The sequence below is a fragment of the Chrysoperla carnea genome, chromosome 4 (genome assembly GCF_905475395.1).
Source record: "Chrysoperla carnea chromosome 4, inChrCarn1.1, whole genome shotgun sequence".
Lineage (NCBI taxonomy): Eukaryota > Metazoa > Arthropoda > Insecta > Neuroptera > Chrysopidae > Chrysoperla > Chrysoperla carnea.
The window spans coordinates 76,530,899-76,545,626 of NC_058340.1; the positions used below are offsets into that span (position 1 = coordinate 76,530,899).

General features: G+C 31.7%; 1 protein-coding gene across 1 annotated transcript in view; it reads left to right on the top strand.

The window, feature by feature from the left end:
* The window catches only part of LOC123298960 (dynein axonemal heavy chain 8-like), a 281,682-nt gene that overhangs the window by 16,099 nt on the left and 250,855 nt on the right, over positions 1–14,728 (top strand). The window contains exons 6-9 of the mRNA XM_044881061.1: positions 4,059–4,205; positions 6,327–6,664; positions 13,354–13,517; positions 13,669–13,923. Coding sequence (XP_044736996.1) covers positions 4,059–4,205; positions 6,327–6,664; positions 13,354–13,517; positions 13,669–13,923 — 904 coding nt within the window. The remainder of the gene's footprint in view (positions 1–4,058; positions 4,206–6,326; positions 6,665–13,353; positions 13,518–13,668; positions 13,924–14,728) is intronic.

The following is a 14,728-nucleotide window of genomic DNA, read 5'->3' on the forward strand; positions in this document are numbered from 1 at the left end:
AGAGCATACACAGCCTCCTTCTGGCTTATTCTCGTCACATTCACTACATTAATTTCCACAGCCAAATCTTGCACCTCCGCAAACAGGATTTGGACATCTCCAATCACCATCTCCAAATTCTGTGCTTCCACCGCTATCAAAATAACCTCAGTCATCAGGGAATGCACCTCGATCTCCTTCACAAGGGCATCCTTTGTCTCCAAGAGAAGGTCCGTCATCGTAACCTTCACCATATCCTTGTCCATAGTCTTCATATTCAACATTGCCTTGGTTATCCCAACCTTGACCACCGGATTATCACGCTTTTTCGCCACCGTCAAAATTGTATCACTATATCCAAATACGCCTCCTCATCTCCAAACCCCAAAAATCAAATAATGCCGAAATAGCTTGTTGTCTATAAATGTTTAGTTGTATGGTAACAAGAAAATAAATAAGGCAGTGTGGGAAAAGATATCGAATATGGTGGTTGGGAGTTATGCATTGTAAAATAAATCTTTGAGTAATAAACCTGTTAAATTATATATTTTTTAAATTGAATAAAACAACATTAAGACTTAATCTTTCTTCAAAAATTTTTTCCGCATGATAATTCTTTTAAAAAAATCAAATATATTTTTAATTATTCTTCAGCTTATAGTCCAAATGATCCAAAATCTCAACCATAAAGCTAATGCTTTTTGAATTATACGAGATAATGCACATTTTCGATATCGTTACATAAAACGCAGCAAATATTTGATATACAATAGATATATGTACATCAAGTAAGCCGCGGCCATTATGTGGCCAGGTTTTTAAACCTTTAGCATATAGTTTAAGAGCCAATGGCCGACAACCTGAATGTATTTTACCAAACCTGGAATTTTGCCGAGTAAGACTCTAAATCTATCACTCATGAGGTGGGATCTAGCTAAGCCTGACGAGGCCGACCCAAAAAATTACCAATTGCGACAGGTATGCAATGGACACCGCAATATTAGATAGGAAATTGACTTTCTGCGAAAGGAAAATTGCTTTGATTGACCCAAAACTTTTTAACGAATAGTTTTCGAGCTACGATCGATGCTACACATATATTATATTATAGTACATATATGACTAGGAAAATGACTTTCTGTGAAACTTTTTCAAACCTCCCCCAAAATGTTCTTCGGGTCACGACCACAAAATATTTGAACGAGTGGTTTTCGAACTACGGTCTATATAACTATCAAGTATGTTTGATCGCCCGTAACTTTGTGGCCGTGAGAGCTTTTGATCAGAATGATCCAAAAAACATTTTGGGGGTGATTTAAAAAAGTTTCAAAGACGGCCATTTTCCTAGTCATATAGAGAGACTACTTATAAATATAGTATGTGCAGCTTTGATCGCCCGTAGATCGAAAACTTATCGTTTAAAAGTTGTGTTGCGATTAGAGTTTTTGAGCAGAACGACCTGAAGAACATTTTGGGGGTGGTTTGAAAAAGATTTACAGAAACCCATTTTCGTAGTCATATACTAAAACTATAATATATTTGTAGCCTTTATCGTCCGTAGGTCGAAAATTATGCCGGTTGCCCAACCGAAATCTCGACCGGAAGTGAGATATTCAAGATGGCGGGCAAATTTTTGACTCTTTTTTTGATTTTTGAATGTAAGTCCAAGACTATGCGTTTTTTCAGGAAATATTTGAAATCAAAATCAGCTCTGTAGGTTAAATACTAATGAGATACAGCTCTCCAAAAATTGGCAATTTTTTCGAAAAAAGTGAAATTTTCATACTTGGTCCATTTTTGACTCAGATATTGAGTAAAATACTCATTTTAGGGGTGAAATTATGGGAAAAGATGTTAAAGCAAATGTAATTAGCTTTAATATTAGCAAAGAACGATATCTTTAGGCCATATTGTGTTGAAGTTAATTATTTTTGAAGTCTGTTATTTTGTGCTTAGTAATTATTCTTAAGTCTGTGATTAATAAGTAATTAAAAATATAGATATTCTTCTTATTGACTATCAATTATAAAACTAAAATGAATGTTCTTTTTGTATGGCGGTAATCACATTATGTCAGTTTAATTTTGTCAGTGTCGAATGTAAAAAGATTGAAAGGCGCCTTTCACTCTTACTTTTGCAATTATTGTCAGCATTTACATTTTCATTGTATGAGTACGAAGGTTAAACTGCCACGTGCATTTTCAATAAATAATTCAAATTATTCGTAATATTTTCTTCAAAATATCCAAGAAATTACCACGCCTCAACATTTAGGTCATATCGTTCACAAATCTTAAAAATCCAAAAAAAGAGAAAACTGCATTTTTCGCCAATTTGCTCTGTTTAGTTCTCTGAATGGTTTGAAGGTAGTTTAAAAGGATAAATCATGTACATCCACAACAGTCCGGAAGTGAATCGCCAAATAACTTGTCTTATTGGTAATGGAGGTATTGTGGGACACCCGGTAGAAACTATGTTTATTTCGTTTTAAATTATGTATTATTTAATTATGTATCAAGTTTTCGTTTATCAAGTTTTGAAAAACAACATTTTTCTTATTAATAACAGAATAATCAGAAGTTACCAAAGATCAGAATCAATAACTTAATTATTATTACATAGGTTTCGTTTTTTTGTTACACTTTATTTTGTTTCCATAGATATAATATGTATTTGTTACACAAAAAGTTATTACGTCTTTTTTTTTAGCTAGCCTCTCCGTCTGCAAACAAATCAGAAACGGGTAATAAGAATAATTCCAAAAAGAGGTTGCCAACCCAATATTAGTTACTGCGATAAAATAAATGTATCAATATTTGTGTAATTCTACGACGGAAAATGTTATCCTGTAATTGTGACGATATTACTTATTTTTTGGCAAGATTTGTGAGTGAACGATATGCCCTAGTGAAACCATATTTCACTTAGGCACTAAAATAATTATTTTTATTATCTACAGCAGTTTTACTACTACTTCCTAGAATCGCTAAATTGGTTCATACTATGGAAGGTGATTGCTTAAATTTTCTAACCGATTTGGGTTGGCAACCTCTTTTTGGAATTATTCTTATCACCCGTTTCTGATTTGTTTGCAGACGGAGAGGCTAGATAAAAAAAAACACGTAATAACTTTTTGTGTAACAAATACATATTATATCTATGGAAACAAAATAAAGTGTAACAAAAAGACGAAACCTATATGTAATAATAATTAAGTTATTGATTCTGATCTTTGGTAACTTCTGATTATTCTGTTATTAATAAGAAAAATGCTGTTTTTCAAAACTTGATAAACGAAAACTTGATACATAATTAAATAATACATAATTTAAAACGAAATAAACATAGTTTCTACCGGGTGTCCCACAACACCTCCATTACCAATAAGACAAGTTATTTGGCGATTCACTTCCGGACTGTTGTGGATGTACATGATTTATCCTTTCAAACTACCTTCAAACCATTCTGAGAACTAAACAGAGCAAATTGGCGAAAAATGCAGTTTTCTCTATTTTTGGATTTTTAAGATTTGTGAGTGAACAATATGGCCTAAAGATATCGTTCTTTGCGTACATTAAATCTAACTACATTTTCTTTTATATCTTTTCCCATGATTTCACCCACAAAATGAGTATTTTACTCAATATCTGAATCAAAAATAGAACAAGTATGAAAATTTCACTTTTTCAAAAAATTGCCAATTTTTCGAGAGCTGTATCTCAGTAAGTATTACCTACAAAGTTGGTTTTGATTGTAGCAATTTTCTTCTATTTTAAAAACTTATAAAATATATTTTTAAAATAAACGCATAGTTTTGGACTTATATTGAGAAAACTAAAATAGGGGCAAAAAATTTGCCGCCATCTTGAATATCTCACTTCCGGTCGAAATTTCAGTTGGGCAACCGGCATATGCGGATTCAGGAGGGTCGAAATAGGTAGAAAAGACCTCTTGCCCAAAAGTAATATGAAATGCTTCTAAAAGTTCGATTTTCTTAATTCTTACTAGTCTATATGAATAATTTAACAATATTTATACTTTGTAGAGTTTCCAAAAATTTTCTCATTTATGGAATTCAGAGCGAGATGAACTTATTAAAACATTTGTGGAGTCAGAACCAACTATTGTGGAGATACGTGAAGAATTTTTAAAATATCGGAGGAATTTACAAGAGGTTCTAGATATTGAAGCTGATATTGTGCTCGGGAATATTTCAATTTTAACGGGTATGACAGTTGTATATTTTTAATTCTAAATTATTAGTCAAAAAGACGGTGTATGTTATGATCTGATAACCTAATGATACTTTGATAAACACGCCTATGATAGCTTTTCTATCGAAAAGTGTTTATGGCTATTTTGAATTCAATTAATTTTAATCAATTTTCTTCATAAAGTATTTTTGTGTAATTAAATTACGAAAGTAATGGTATAGGCTTACCTACAAAAAACCGTTATGAAAAAAAAAAAGTTTAAAATTAATTTAATTGATAATAGAGACTTTGTTGAGAACTCGGGAAGCAGGGCCCGATCAAGCTATTTTGCCACTCCCAGCAAAAATAATAATTGCTCCCTTTAAATTACATATACAGGGTGCTTTAAGTAGGCATATGCTTGAAACTCGATAAATAAATTTAATCGAGGAAAATACTTCAAACGAAAAATGTTAGTTTCAAAAGGGCACATCTTATACCTTCATCGAATTTGATCTAATTTTTGAGGTTCAATTAAAAGCACACTTTGATTTATAACTGACAAAATCAGACGAACGCTTTAAATTAGAAAGTTGTTCTTTATAAATACGCAAACATTTTTTGTTTGAAACATTTTTTGTAAATGGAATTGTTAAGACAGTTTTGTGCGCTTTGTTCAGTCAATTTGAACCAAAATGGCTTTTATAGAAAAACGCCCCACTTTTATTGGATTTATTGAAAATATTTTGTCGAATAGTGCCTAGATTTCGCAAGAACAATTATATTAAATAACAATTTTGATACGAAAAAACAATTTAGGGTAAAAATTTTCAATTTGCTTTTGCTTGAACTGTATGGTTTGCGTTGAAACCGTGAAAGTTTATCGGCCCTTTCTATGTTTTATTCAGTACAAAAACTGACGAATTTACCCCGGGAACTAAAATTAATGTTTGCCGCTTTCCAATTTACTTTATTTAGGTACTGGCAAAATGCTCAAGGAGTTCTAGTAGTTTCGGATAAATATTTTTTGAAATACTGCAATTTAAATGCAAAAAAATTTTTCGAAAAATACAACTCGAAAAAAAATAGTTTTCAAGGTAAAATAATTTCTGAAAATTTTTTCTGTAACTATTACTTTTCAATTCTCTTTAATTAAGATTACTAGACACGATATTTTTGTCAATATTTAGTTTACGCCTGTATGTATCATATTTCATCAAATATAGTCGAATAGACCATGATGTAAATAAATATCGTATGCATGATTATAAGTAAACAAAAAACAATAAATAATAACTTTTCAAGTTATTTGACGATAAAGACTTTTTTTGTATTTTTCGAAAAAATTTTTGCATTTCAGTTGCAATATTTCAAACAATATTTATCCGAAACTACTAGAATTTTTTTGAGCCTGTTGCCAGTACCTATATAAAGTAAATTGGAAAGAGGCAAGCATTAAGTTCTCCTGATAAATTAATCAGCTTTTGTACTTAATAAAACATAAAAAGAAAGGTCCAATTGTTTTCATCATAACTCCGTCAATTTTTATGCAAATGACTTGAAACGTTTTTCATTTTCAAGTGTACGGTATACTTTTTCAAAAAACGTCAAATTTTTATATTATTTGACGTTAAGTACTCCGAATTTCAATTGCCAATAACTCCAAAAGTATTGACTTTTCGAAATAGGTTACAATGACAATTTTTGCTTAAAATTCATCACCAAGAAGGGGTGGTTCCCACTCCCTGGGCAAGATAGCACAAATTTTTTATTTTAACTTCTTTAAGTAAGCTTTTAACAATACAGTCGCAGTTTTTACAAAGATTCATTGACTGTTCTTGGATTTCTAGGTATAATTCTTACGGCTCTCCAATATATTTAGGAAAATAAAAGTTTGCCAGGAAATATTTTATAGTATTTCTAACTTATTAATTAGCCAAAAGGACTGCGTTTAAACATCTCAAAATGATTCTCTATTTTAAATATTTTTTTATAGACTTAATTAAAGCATTTTTTAATAGAATTTGTATTTTTTACTATTATAACAGTGTAAACAATCAATTAAAAATATTTAAAAATACATGAATATTCCCTATTGATCCGTATAAACACTCAGTGTAATCCATATGCTAATGCAACATTTAAATCTTACAGAACGTGCAAAACTTGGATTAGAAATTGAGGCAAAAGCATGGACACAAAAACTAGGACAATTGCTGTCAGCAAAATATCAAGAGCAATTAAGTGTATATGTAGACTTTATAAATAGCATGAACAAATGTTTAAATAGGAAAATTGAAAGTTTGGACGACATTCGTGTTGGAATGAATTGTTTAGTTCATATTCGTGAGACATTTATTGAAACTGATTGGGGACTTGAATTAATAGAGGAAGCGTACGCATTATTCAGTGAATTTAAAATTGACATACCCAAAGAAGATTATGAACGAGTCGATGGTTTACGATTTAGCTACCAAGCTTTATTACAAAAGGTAATGCAATAGCTTTATAAAAACTTGAAACTACCTACCATCAAGTCCAATAAAATGAAGATTTAAACTGCCATCGAGAAGGAAGCCTGCATTTTTGAATATAAGTATTCGTTTTGACATAAATTTGAAGTGTATATAGTTAAAAAAAATTTTGAATTCTACTTAGGGGATAAAAAATCATTAAAAACTACCCCCAAAATCACTTTTTTGAAAATATCTTGTAGATATAAAAATTTTTTACAAAAACAATACTAATTACTTTTGGCGTATTTGCAATAGAAACCGAGATATTTTCAATATACAAATCTAATTTATAGCTCAGCCGCATAAAAAATGAATTGAAAACCCTCAAATTTATGTTTTTTATTGCAAATATCTCGGTTTCTATTGCAAATTCGTCAAAAGTGATTATAAATGTACATACTTATACATGAGACATTTTATACGCTTCATATAATCATGCGCACTCGTCTGTGTGTGCTTGCATACACATTCAAAAAACATTCTATTGACTGCCAATACCATAGATAACAAATACAGTAGAATCTCGATAACTTAAACCTCGGTAACATAAAAACCTCTGTTACTTCAAAAAATACTATGTTCCCTTCCCATCAGAGCTCAAAACCTCTATAACTTAAAAGACGCAACCTCTATAACTTAAATAAAAAATCTCTGTATAGGCCCTCAGAAACTACATAGAAACATGTACATACCTCTATATTAACTAGGGTACATAGAAACATGTACATACCTCTATATTAACCTTTACCTAACATAGACACTTGATAACTTAAAACCTCTATAACTTAAAATATTTTGTGTTTCCCTTGGACTTTAACTTATCGAGATTCTACTGTATTTATAATATACTATAGATACAAATTTAAAAAAAAATTATTTCTGAGATGACTGGCTCCATTTTATAGATAAGATTAAAAAAATCTAGTAAGGAAGTCTTCCCTCCCAAAATTAGTAGGGGATCAAATCTTCCCTTCCAAAATTAATCCCCCTTAAAAAAATTTATTTCCTCAAAATTTTTCCCACCTCAAAAGATCTTCCCTCCCAAATATTACCCTCTTCTAAAAACTCACCCCATCACAATGTTCCTTCAAGAAAAGTTAAACCCCCCTAAAATGAACCCCCCTCATTCACCACCAATCAACCCTCCCCCTACATTCCCTCCCTAATATGACTTAATTTCTGGTCGACTGGTGAACACCATCTAGCATATATAAAACTGAAAAATGTAATTTTGGGGAATTTTTCCTATTTTGCGAGGATTGCGATGTGGAAAATGAAATTTTTAGTACTTTATGCGGCGTACTTTTTAAATTTTTTAATATTTTATGCAGTTGAGCTATAAATTAGATTTATTTATTGCAAATACGTCAAAAGTGATCAGAAATCATTTTATAGAAAATTTTGAAGTTTATAATGATTTTTATCCCCTAAATACAATTTAATATATTTTAACTATATACCGTTCAAATTTATAGTCATAGAGCTTAGTAAAATGAAACTGCATTTTATGCAGAAAACCAGCCACTTTACCCAGTGATACTAGGGACCAATATGAATTATTTCATCCAAGGAAACACAAATTTCATCCACTGGAATTCAAGATGGCGGACCTTTTCCAAAATGGCGTCTGCATAATTTAAAAAATTTATAGAATCAAAACGGTTGCACTGATTTAAGTGATTGACGTGTCAATCAATTGTAATTGACATCTCTAATCAAAAGAAAAACATAACATTAAAAAAAAAGATGGCGGCCGAATATTAAGAAAAATGTGTAATTTTTCCAAATATTTTTTCATTCTAGTGAAAATAACAACTAATTATCCTATGACATGGTCACATATTTTGTTATTTAAATAAAACCTGATAATATTAGCTACAAAATAAAAAAAATTGCTTGACAATCCGTCAAGTAGTTTTTGAACTATACGCATTACAAAAAAGAAGCGCCTGGTTTTGAAAGCCTTCATTGCACGTAATGTGATGCCATGTACATACTCCAATAGACATGTACTTTCTACCTGGAAAGTACTCCGAAGTTAATGAAATTTTTACAGGCTCTTTGGGGGTACTCTAGTATTTCTATAATAAGTTTTCGATCGTGAGGCCCCTGTACTAACTTGAGGGGGAGGGGCAAAACCACCAAAATTTTCGGACTTCTTACAGTTTTTCGCTTGTATCTCGTTACTCAAGCCAATTTTGTGTTCTATTTGGTATTTAAAAGGATTCTCTAGACTCATTATTGCCCAAGATACAGCCGATCAAATGGTAGACAAAGTTAATCGAAATGAAAAAAGTAACCGAAACATGAAGGTTTTGCCCCTTTAACTATTTATTATCATCACATCGTTTTAATTATATTAATCGCACATCAATATCAACAGTTTAATACAATTATGGCCACAGGCCTACCCCCTAACCCTTTCCCTCTTCCCCAAACGTGAAGGTGTCTCATTTTAATGTAAGAAGTGCATTTTTAGAAACCTTCACCCACACCAAATACTCTTACGTTGTACACAGAATGTGAAGTGACGGGGTGAGGAGACGTTCATTCATATTGGTCCCTAGTATCACTGGGTGAAGTGGCTTGCTTTCTGCATAAAATGCAGCTTCCGATGAAAATATCACCGTAAGCCCTAAGACTATTATGTCAAAAGAATACTTATATTTAACAAGTGAAAAAAACAATTGACTGAGTTAATTGTTGAAATACCCTGTTTAGACAGTGTTGATTATCAGTGTTTGCATTATTATTCATAAATTTGATGAAGTTTAAAATACTAATTTTACATCAACAGAAAAGCTAATAAATTTTATGACATGAATTCCTATGTTAATACAATGAAACATTTTAAGTAAATATTAGTAGCATTAGACCTCAATTTATAGCTCGATTTTTGGTCTGTAGAACAAATAAGGTTACGTCTATAGAAACTTAAATTTTAGGCAATTTTCTGCTGTTGTACACATCCGGTTTATCAGTCCTATAGTAGGATAATATAACATGAAGCATTATGTAAAGGCAGAACGCTTATATAAGTTTTATTTTATGGAGCAAGAAGCGCAATATTTAAGCATCTGAAATAACGTGAAGCGTTAATGAAGGGCGCAACGCGCTTTTTTTGTCTATAGGACGCGAAGCGTGATTGAATAGCGCGTCAGACGCGCTTTTTCTGTTTTAATATTATTCTCGGATCTTATCATTATTCTTAGATAATATAACCAACAAAGCGTTTTTATCTTACAGACCAATAAGAAATATTTTATGGCGCAAAGAGCGAGCTATTAGGGTATCTGAAATTACCCGAAGCTTTATTGATAAACGCGGTGTCGGTATGACACATTTTCGCCTGTAGGACACATACGGTTTGTGAGCGTTATGCTTGGACATTAAAACGTTAAGCTTTTATGAAAAGCGCTTTAGGCGCGCTTTTTCTACAAGTCGTTTTTATTTTTCTTGAATCTTTCAATATTTATCATTATTTTTGGAGGCGGCGCCATTTTACGAACCATTGAGCATGATTTTATGACGAAAAAAATGCGCTATTTACGTACTTGATAAAACGCGATGCGCTCTTTCGCCTGTAGAAAAAGGTTTCACCACATAAGGCTTGTGAACGTCATGTTTGGATAATAAAACGCGAAGCGTTATCGAAAAGAGCGCTTTTTCTGCATTAGTAGAGTGAAATTACGCCTTGTGTATGGATTAAAAGTTCGAGCAGCGAAACTTTGGGGTTTTTCTTTTCACATCAAAATAAGTATTTTTTGAAATTTTTTACTTTCCCGGAGTGGTGCAACATGTTTAAAAAACAAAATGGCGTCAAAAATGGAATTTTTTTCAGAAATTTTATCATTTTTATTTTATATTCGCAAAAGGGGACATCGGTGGATATCCAAATTTGGTAGGTTTGTAGTCAATGTTAAGAACTACTCCTCATATTTTTTTGGGGTGGTTTCATCCCTTCCCCTCCCAGTTATATATATATGTATACATACATATGGTAAAACAGTTCATTTGACTGTAACTTGAAAAATATTTGATTGATTTTAATGAAACTAATATCAATAGTAGGTTTCATTACTTAAAACTTTCGGTTAAAATTTTAGCGAAATCCGTTACATAGTTCGGCCAAAATTTCCAATTTAGTAAATTGTTTAAAATGGCTGCCATTTTATGCCATTTTGTCCTACGAGGTTAAATTTTTTTTTAAATTGTAGCATTTTTTATTATCTTTCGATTTTATAATAAGTGGCTTACCCGTCAAATGACTCCTTGATCCATATTTTTGCGAAAAACGGAAAATTTAACACTTTCTGGAAATAATTGTTTGGGGGGTGTATGGACTGGCTTTGGGGAGTGTTTTTTTGCTTTGGCTTCAGAAAACTATTTTTAAAAGAGGTCTATATGGTTTAAAGCAAAATTTTTAAGTTTTAACCCCCGCGCTGTTAGGGGGAAGGGGTGTATGGAATAAATGAATCTTAAAAGATTTTAAAAAGAGGTCAAAATAGTTTAAAATGCTAAAGTAACCCAAAACTTTAGATATTTTTATTAATATAGCCCTTTTTTCAACATCCACCCCTCCCCGTCCCGCTTTCATATTTTTGCAAATTCAAAATTTTTATGACGTATAAAGGGGTTTTTGGGGTCGCTGATCTCGAATTTTGCACTAGGTTATCAAGAAAAAATAGTAATATTTTAGGGGGTGTACTTATTTGGGCCAAAAAATCGAGATCAGCGACCCCAAAAACCCCTTTATACGTCATAAAAATTTTGAATTTGCAAAAATATGAAAGCGGGACGGGGAGGGGTGGATGTTGAAAAAAGGGCTATATTAATAAAAATATCTAAAGTTTTGGGTTACTTTAGCATTTTAAACTATTTTGACCTCTTTTTAAAATCTTTTAAGATTCATTTATTCCATACACCCCTTCCCCCTAACAGCGCGGGGGTTAAAACTTAAAAATTTTGCTTTAAACCATATAGACCTCTTTTAAAAATAGTTTTCTGAAGCCAAAGCAAAAAACACTCCCCAAAGCCAGTCCATACACCCCCCAAACAATTATTTCCAGAAAGTGTTAAATTTTCCGTTTTTCGCAAAAATATGGATCAAGGAGTCATTTGACGGGTAAGCCACTTATTATAAAATCGAAAGATAATAAAAAATGCTACAATTTAAAAAAAAATTTAACCTCGTAGGACAAAATGGCATAAAATGGCAGCCATTTTAAACAATTTACTAAATTGGAAATTTTGGCCGAACTATGTAACGGATTTCGCTAAAATTTTAACCGAAAGTTTTAAGTAATGAAACCTACTATTGATATTAGTTTCATTAAAATCAATCAAATATTTTTCAAGTTACAGTCAAATGAACTGTTTTACCATATGTATGTATACATATATATATAACTGGGAGGGGAAGGGATGAAACCACCCCAAAAAAATATGAGGAGTAGTTCTTAACATTGACTACAAACCTACCAAATTTGGATATCCACCGATGTCCCCTTTTGCGAATATAAAATAAAAATGATAAAATTTCTGAAAAAAATTCCATTTTTGACGCCATTTTGTTTTTTAAACATGTTGCACCACTCCGGGAAAGTAAAAAATTTCAAAAAATACTTATTTTGATGTGAAAAGAAAAACCCCAAAGTTTCGCTGCTCGAACTTTTAATCCATATAACAGCCTTTTTTTGCTTAGATTTACTCCAGTACATTATTTACTTTGTTGTATCTATCTATACTTATCAGTATTCTTGGATCAATCATTATTCTTTTATATTATCGATAAGTGCAGCTCGCCGTTTCGTCTGTAGGTCACATAAGGTTTGTGAACGTCATGCTTGGAAAATAAAACGCAAACGTTATTGAAAATCGCCCTACGGGCGCTTTTTCTGCATTATTTTAATTCTTGAATCATCATTATTTTTATATCTATCCATTATTCTAGGATAATAAATAACGTGAAGCCTCATGTAAGGAAGCGCGAAGCGCGATATTTTACGAACCATTGAGCATTATATTATGACGTAAAAAAGCGCTATTTAGGTACCTGATAAAGTTCAAAGCGTTATTGAAGGGTGCGACGCGCCTTCTTGCCTGTAAAACTAATTCGATTTGTGACCGTCATGCTTGGACACGCGCTCGCGCTTTGTCTGCATTATTTACATTGTTGGATCTATCAATATTTACCATCATTCTTGGATATATCGATTATTCTTTGATAATAAATAACGCGAAGTGTTATTGTAGGGCGGTATCTAGGTATCTGATATACCTAGCATGACGCGCAGCGATATTGATTTTGCCTGTAGGACTGTAGGAAAGATTAAGTGATTTTATGAATACCTATCATCAGTATACCTTGATATATATTTCATTTATACAAGGTAACAAATCCTCCCTCCCGTAATTAAACCCCCTTCAAAAGTTTGTTCTCCGAAAAAATTTTCTAACTTCCCCAGAATCCCCCCTTCAAATTTTCCACACCTATAGCAAAATTTTGTTGGTTGCATCAATATTTTGAAGCGTTACAAACTTGGGACTAAACTTAGTATACTTTGATATGTATTTCATATATATAGTGTATAAAAACGCAGCCTTCCGTTTTAAAAGTAGTTTAAAATTTGTTTGATATTAAAAATTTCCATTATATGACTTAGGCTGAAAATGTTCAAATGGGTATTTGTGAAATACAAAGTAGCTATGCTGATGATTTAACACACCGTATCGATGCATTTGGAGAAGCTGTAAATGCCTTTGCAAGCGATTTTGAAAAGAATGGTCCAATGGTTGAGGGTATTCCTGCTGACGAAGCGAGCAAAAGGTTCTTATATTCTGTTTACAGTTTCAAATATCAATTTTTGCCATCAATGAAAAAACCCCGAACAGGAATCTAACCCATAATGTCTGGCGTTTTGAATCAATGATTTGGGTTTATATTGTAAATTTTATGAAATATACGTATTTATTTTTAGAGTTACAATTTTCCAAGCAACATTTGAAGATTTATGGGAAACAATGGAACATTTGTCATCTGGTGAAAAACTATTTGGCATGAGCCCTAAAGAATATCCAATTTTATTGACGCTTAAACGACAATTTGGTATGTTAAATCGTTTGTATACATTATATAATGCCGTAATGGCCACAATTAATGCGTATACACAAATTCCATGGAGTGAAGTAGATATGGAAGCTGTAGCAAATGAAGTGGCTGAATTTGAAAACAGGTAATTCTTTTAAATATAATCTAAAAGTTGACCATTGGAATACTTATGAATATCCAACTAATTCTTCTGACATTTCTAGGTCTAAACTGTTATTAATTGACTCATTGCAAATCCACTCGAATCACTTATACTCAGTAAAATACATCTTAAAATCATTATGTGAAAATAAATTTATCTGTAATATATTTTTAGTTAAAGAGGCTGCTTTATTTTATGTTAATTTCCTATAATTTTGGTTCTAATAAATTTTTTCCTAGGATCAATATTTTTCGATTTAGACCCGAAAAAGGTGATCGTTAACTTTTGTTTGTTGCATAGCTCGTTCATTTTTTATTTTACACGAAAAATAGTTGCCACTAAAGTTGTTGAGAATTAAATTTCCTACAATTTTGATTCTAATAAATTTTTTCTAGGATCGATATTTTTCGATTAAGATCCGAAAAGACCTGGGCTGACTTTTCGTTTGTAGAAGAACTCGCCTATTTTTAATTTTACACGACAAATGATAAAGGAAGTTGTTTGGAATTAAATTTCTTACAATTTTGGTCCTCATCAATTTTTGCCTAGAATCGATTATTCTGATATGTTCTTTATTATTGATTTGGTTCGTATAAACGATCATAAACTAATCTTTTGAAAATTGAGATTGAAATAACTTTGATGCCGACCTTTTTTTTATAAGGTTCATATTTTCGTGATGCACGTTTACGGTAAAGGGAAAGAGGGGTGTAAATGAAATAATTTTTACAATTAAAAAAATGCAAATTTATTTTGTTTCACTAATACATTTTTGAAAAGCCTTCAA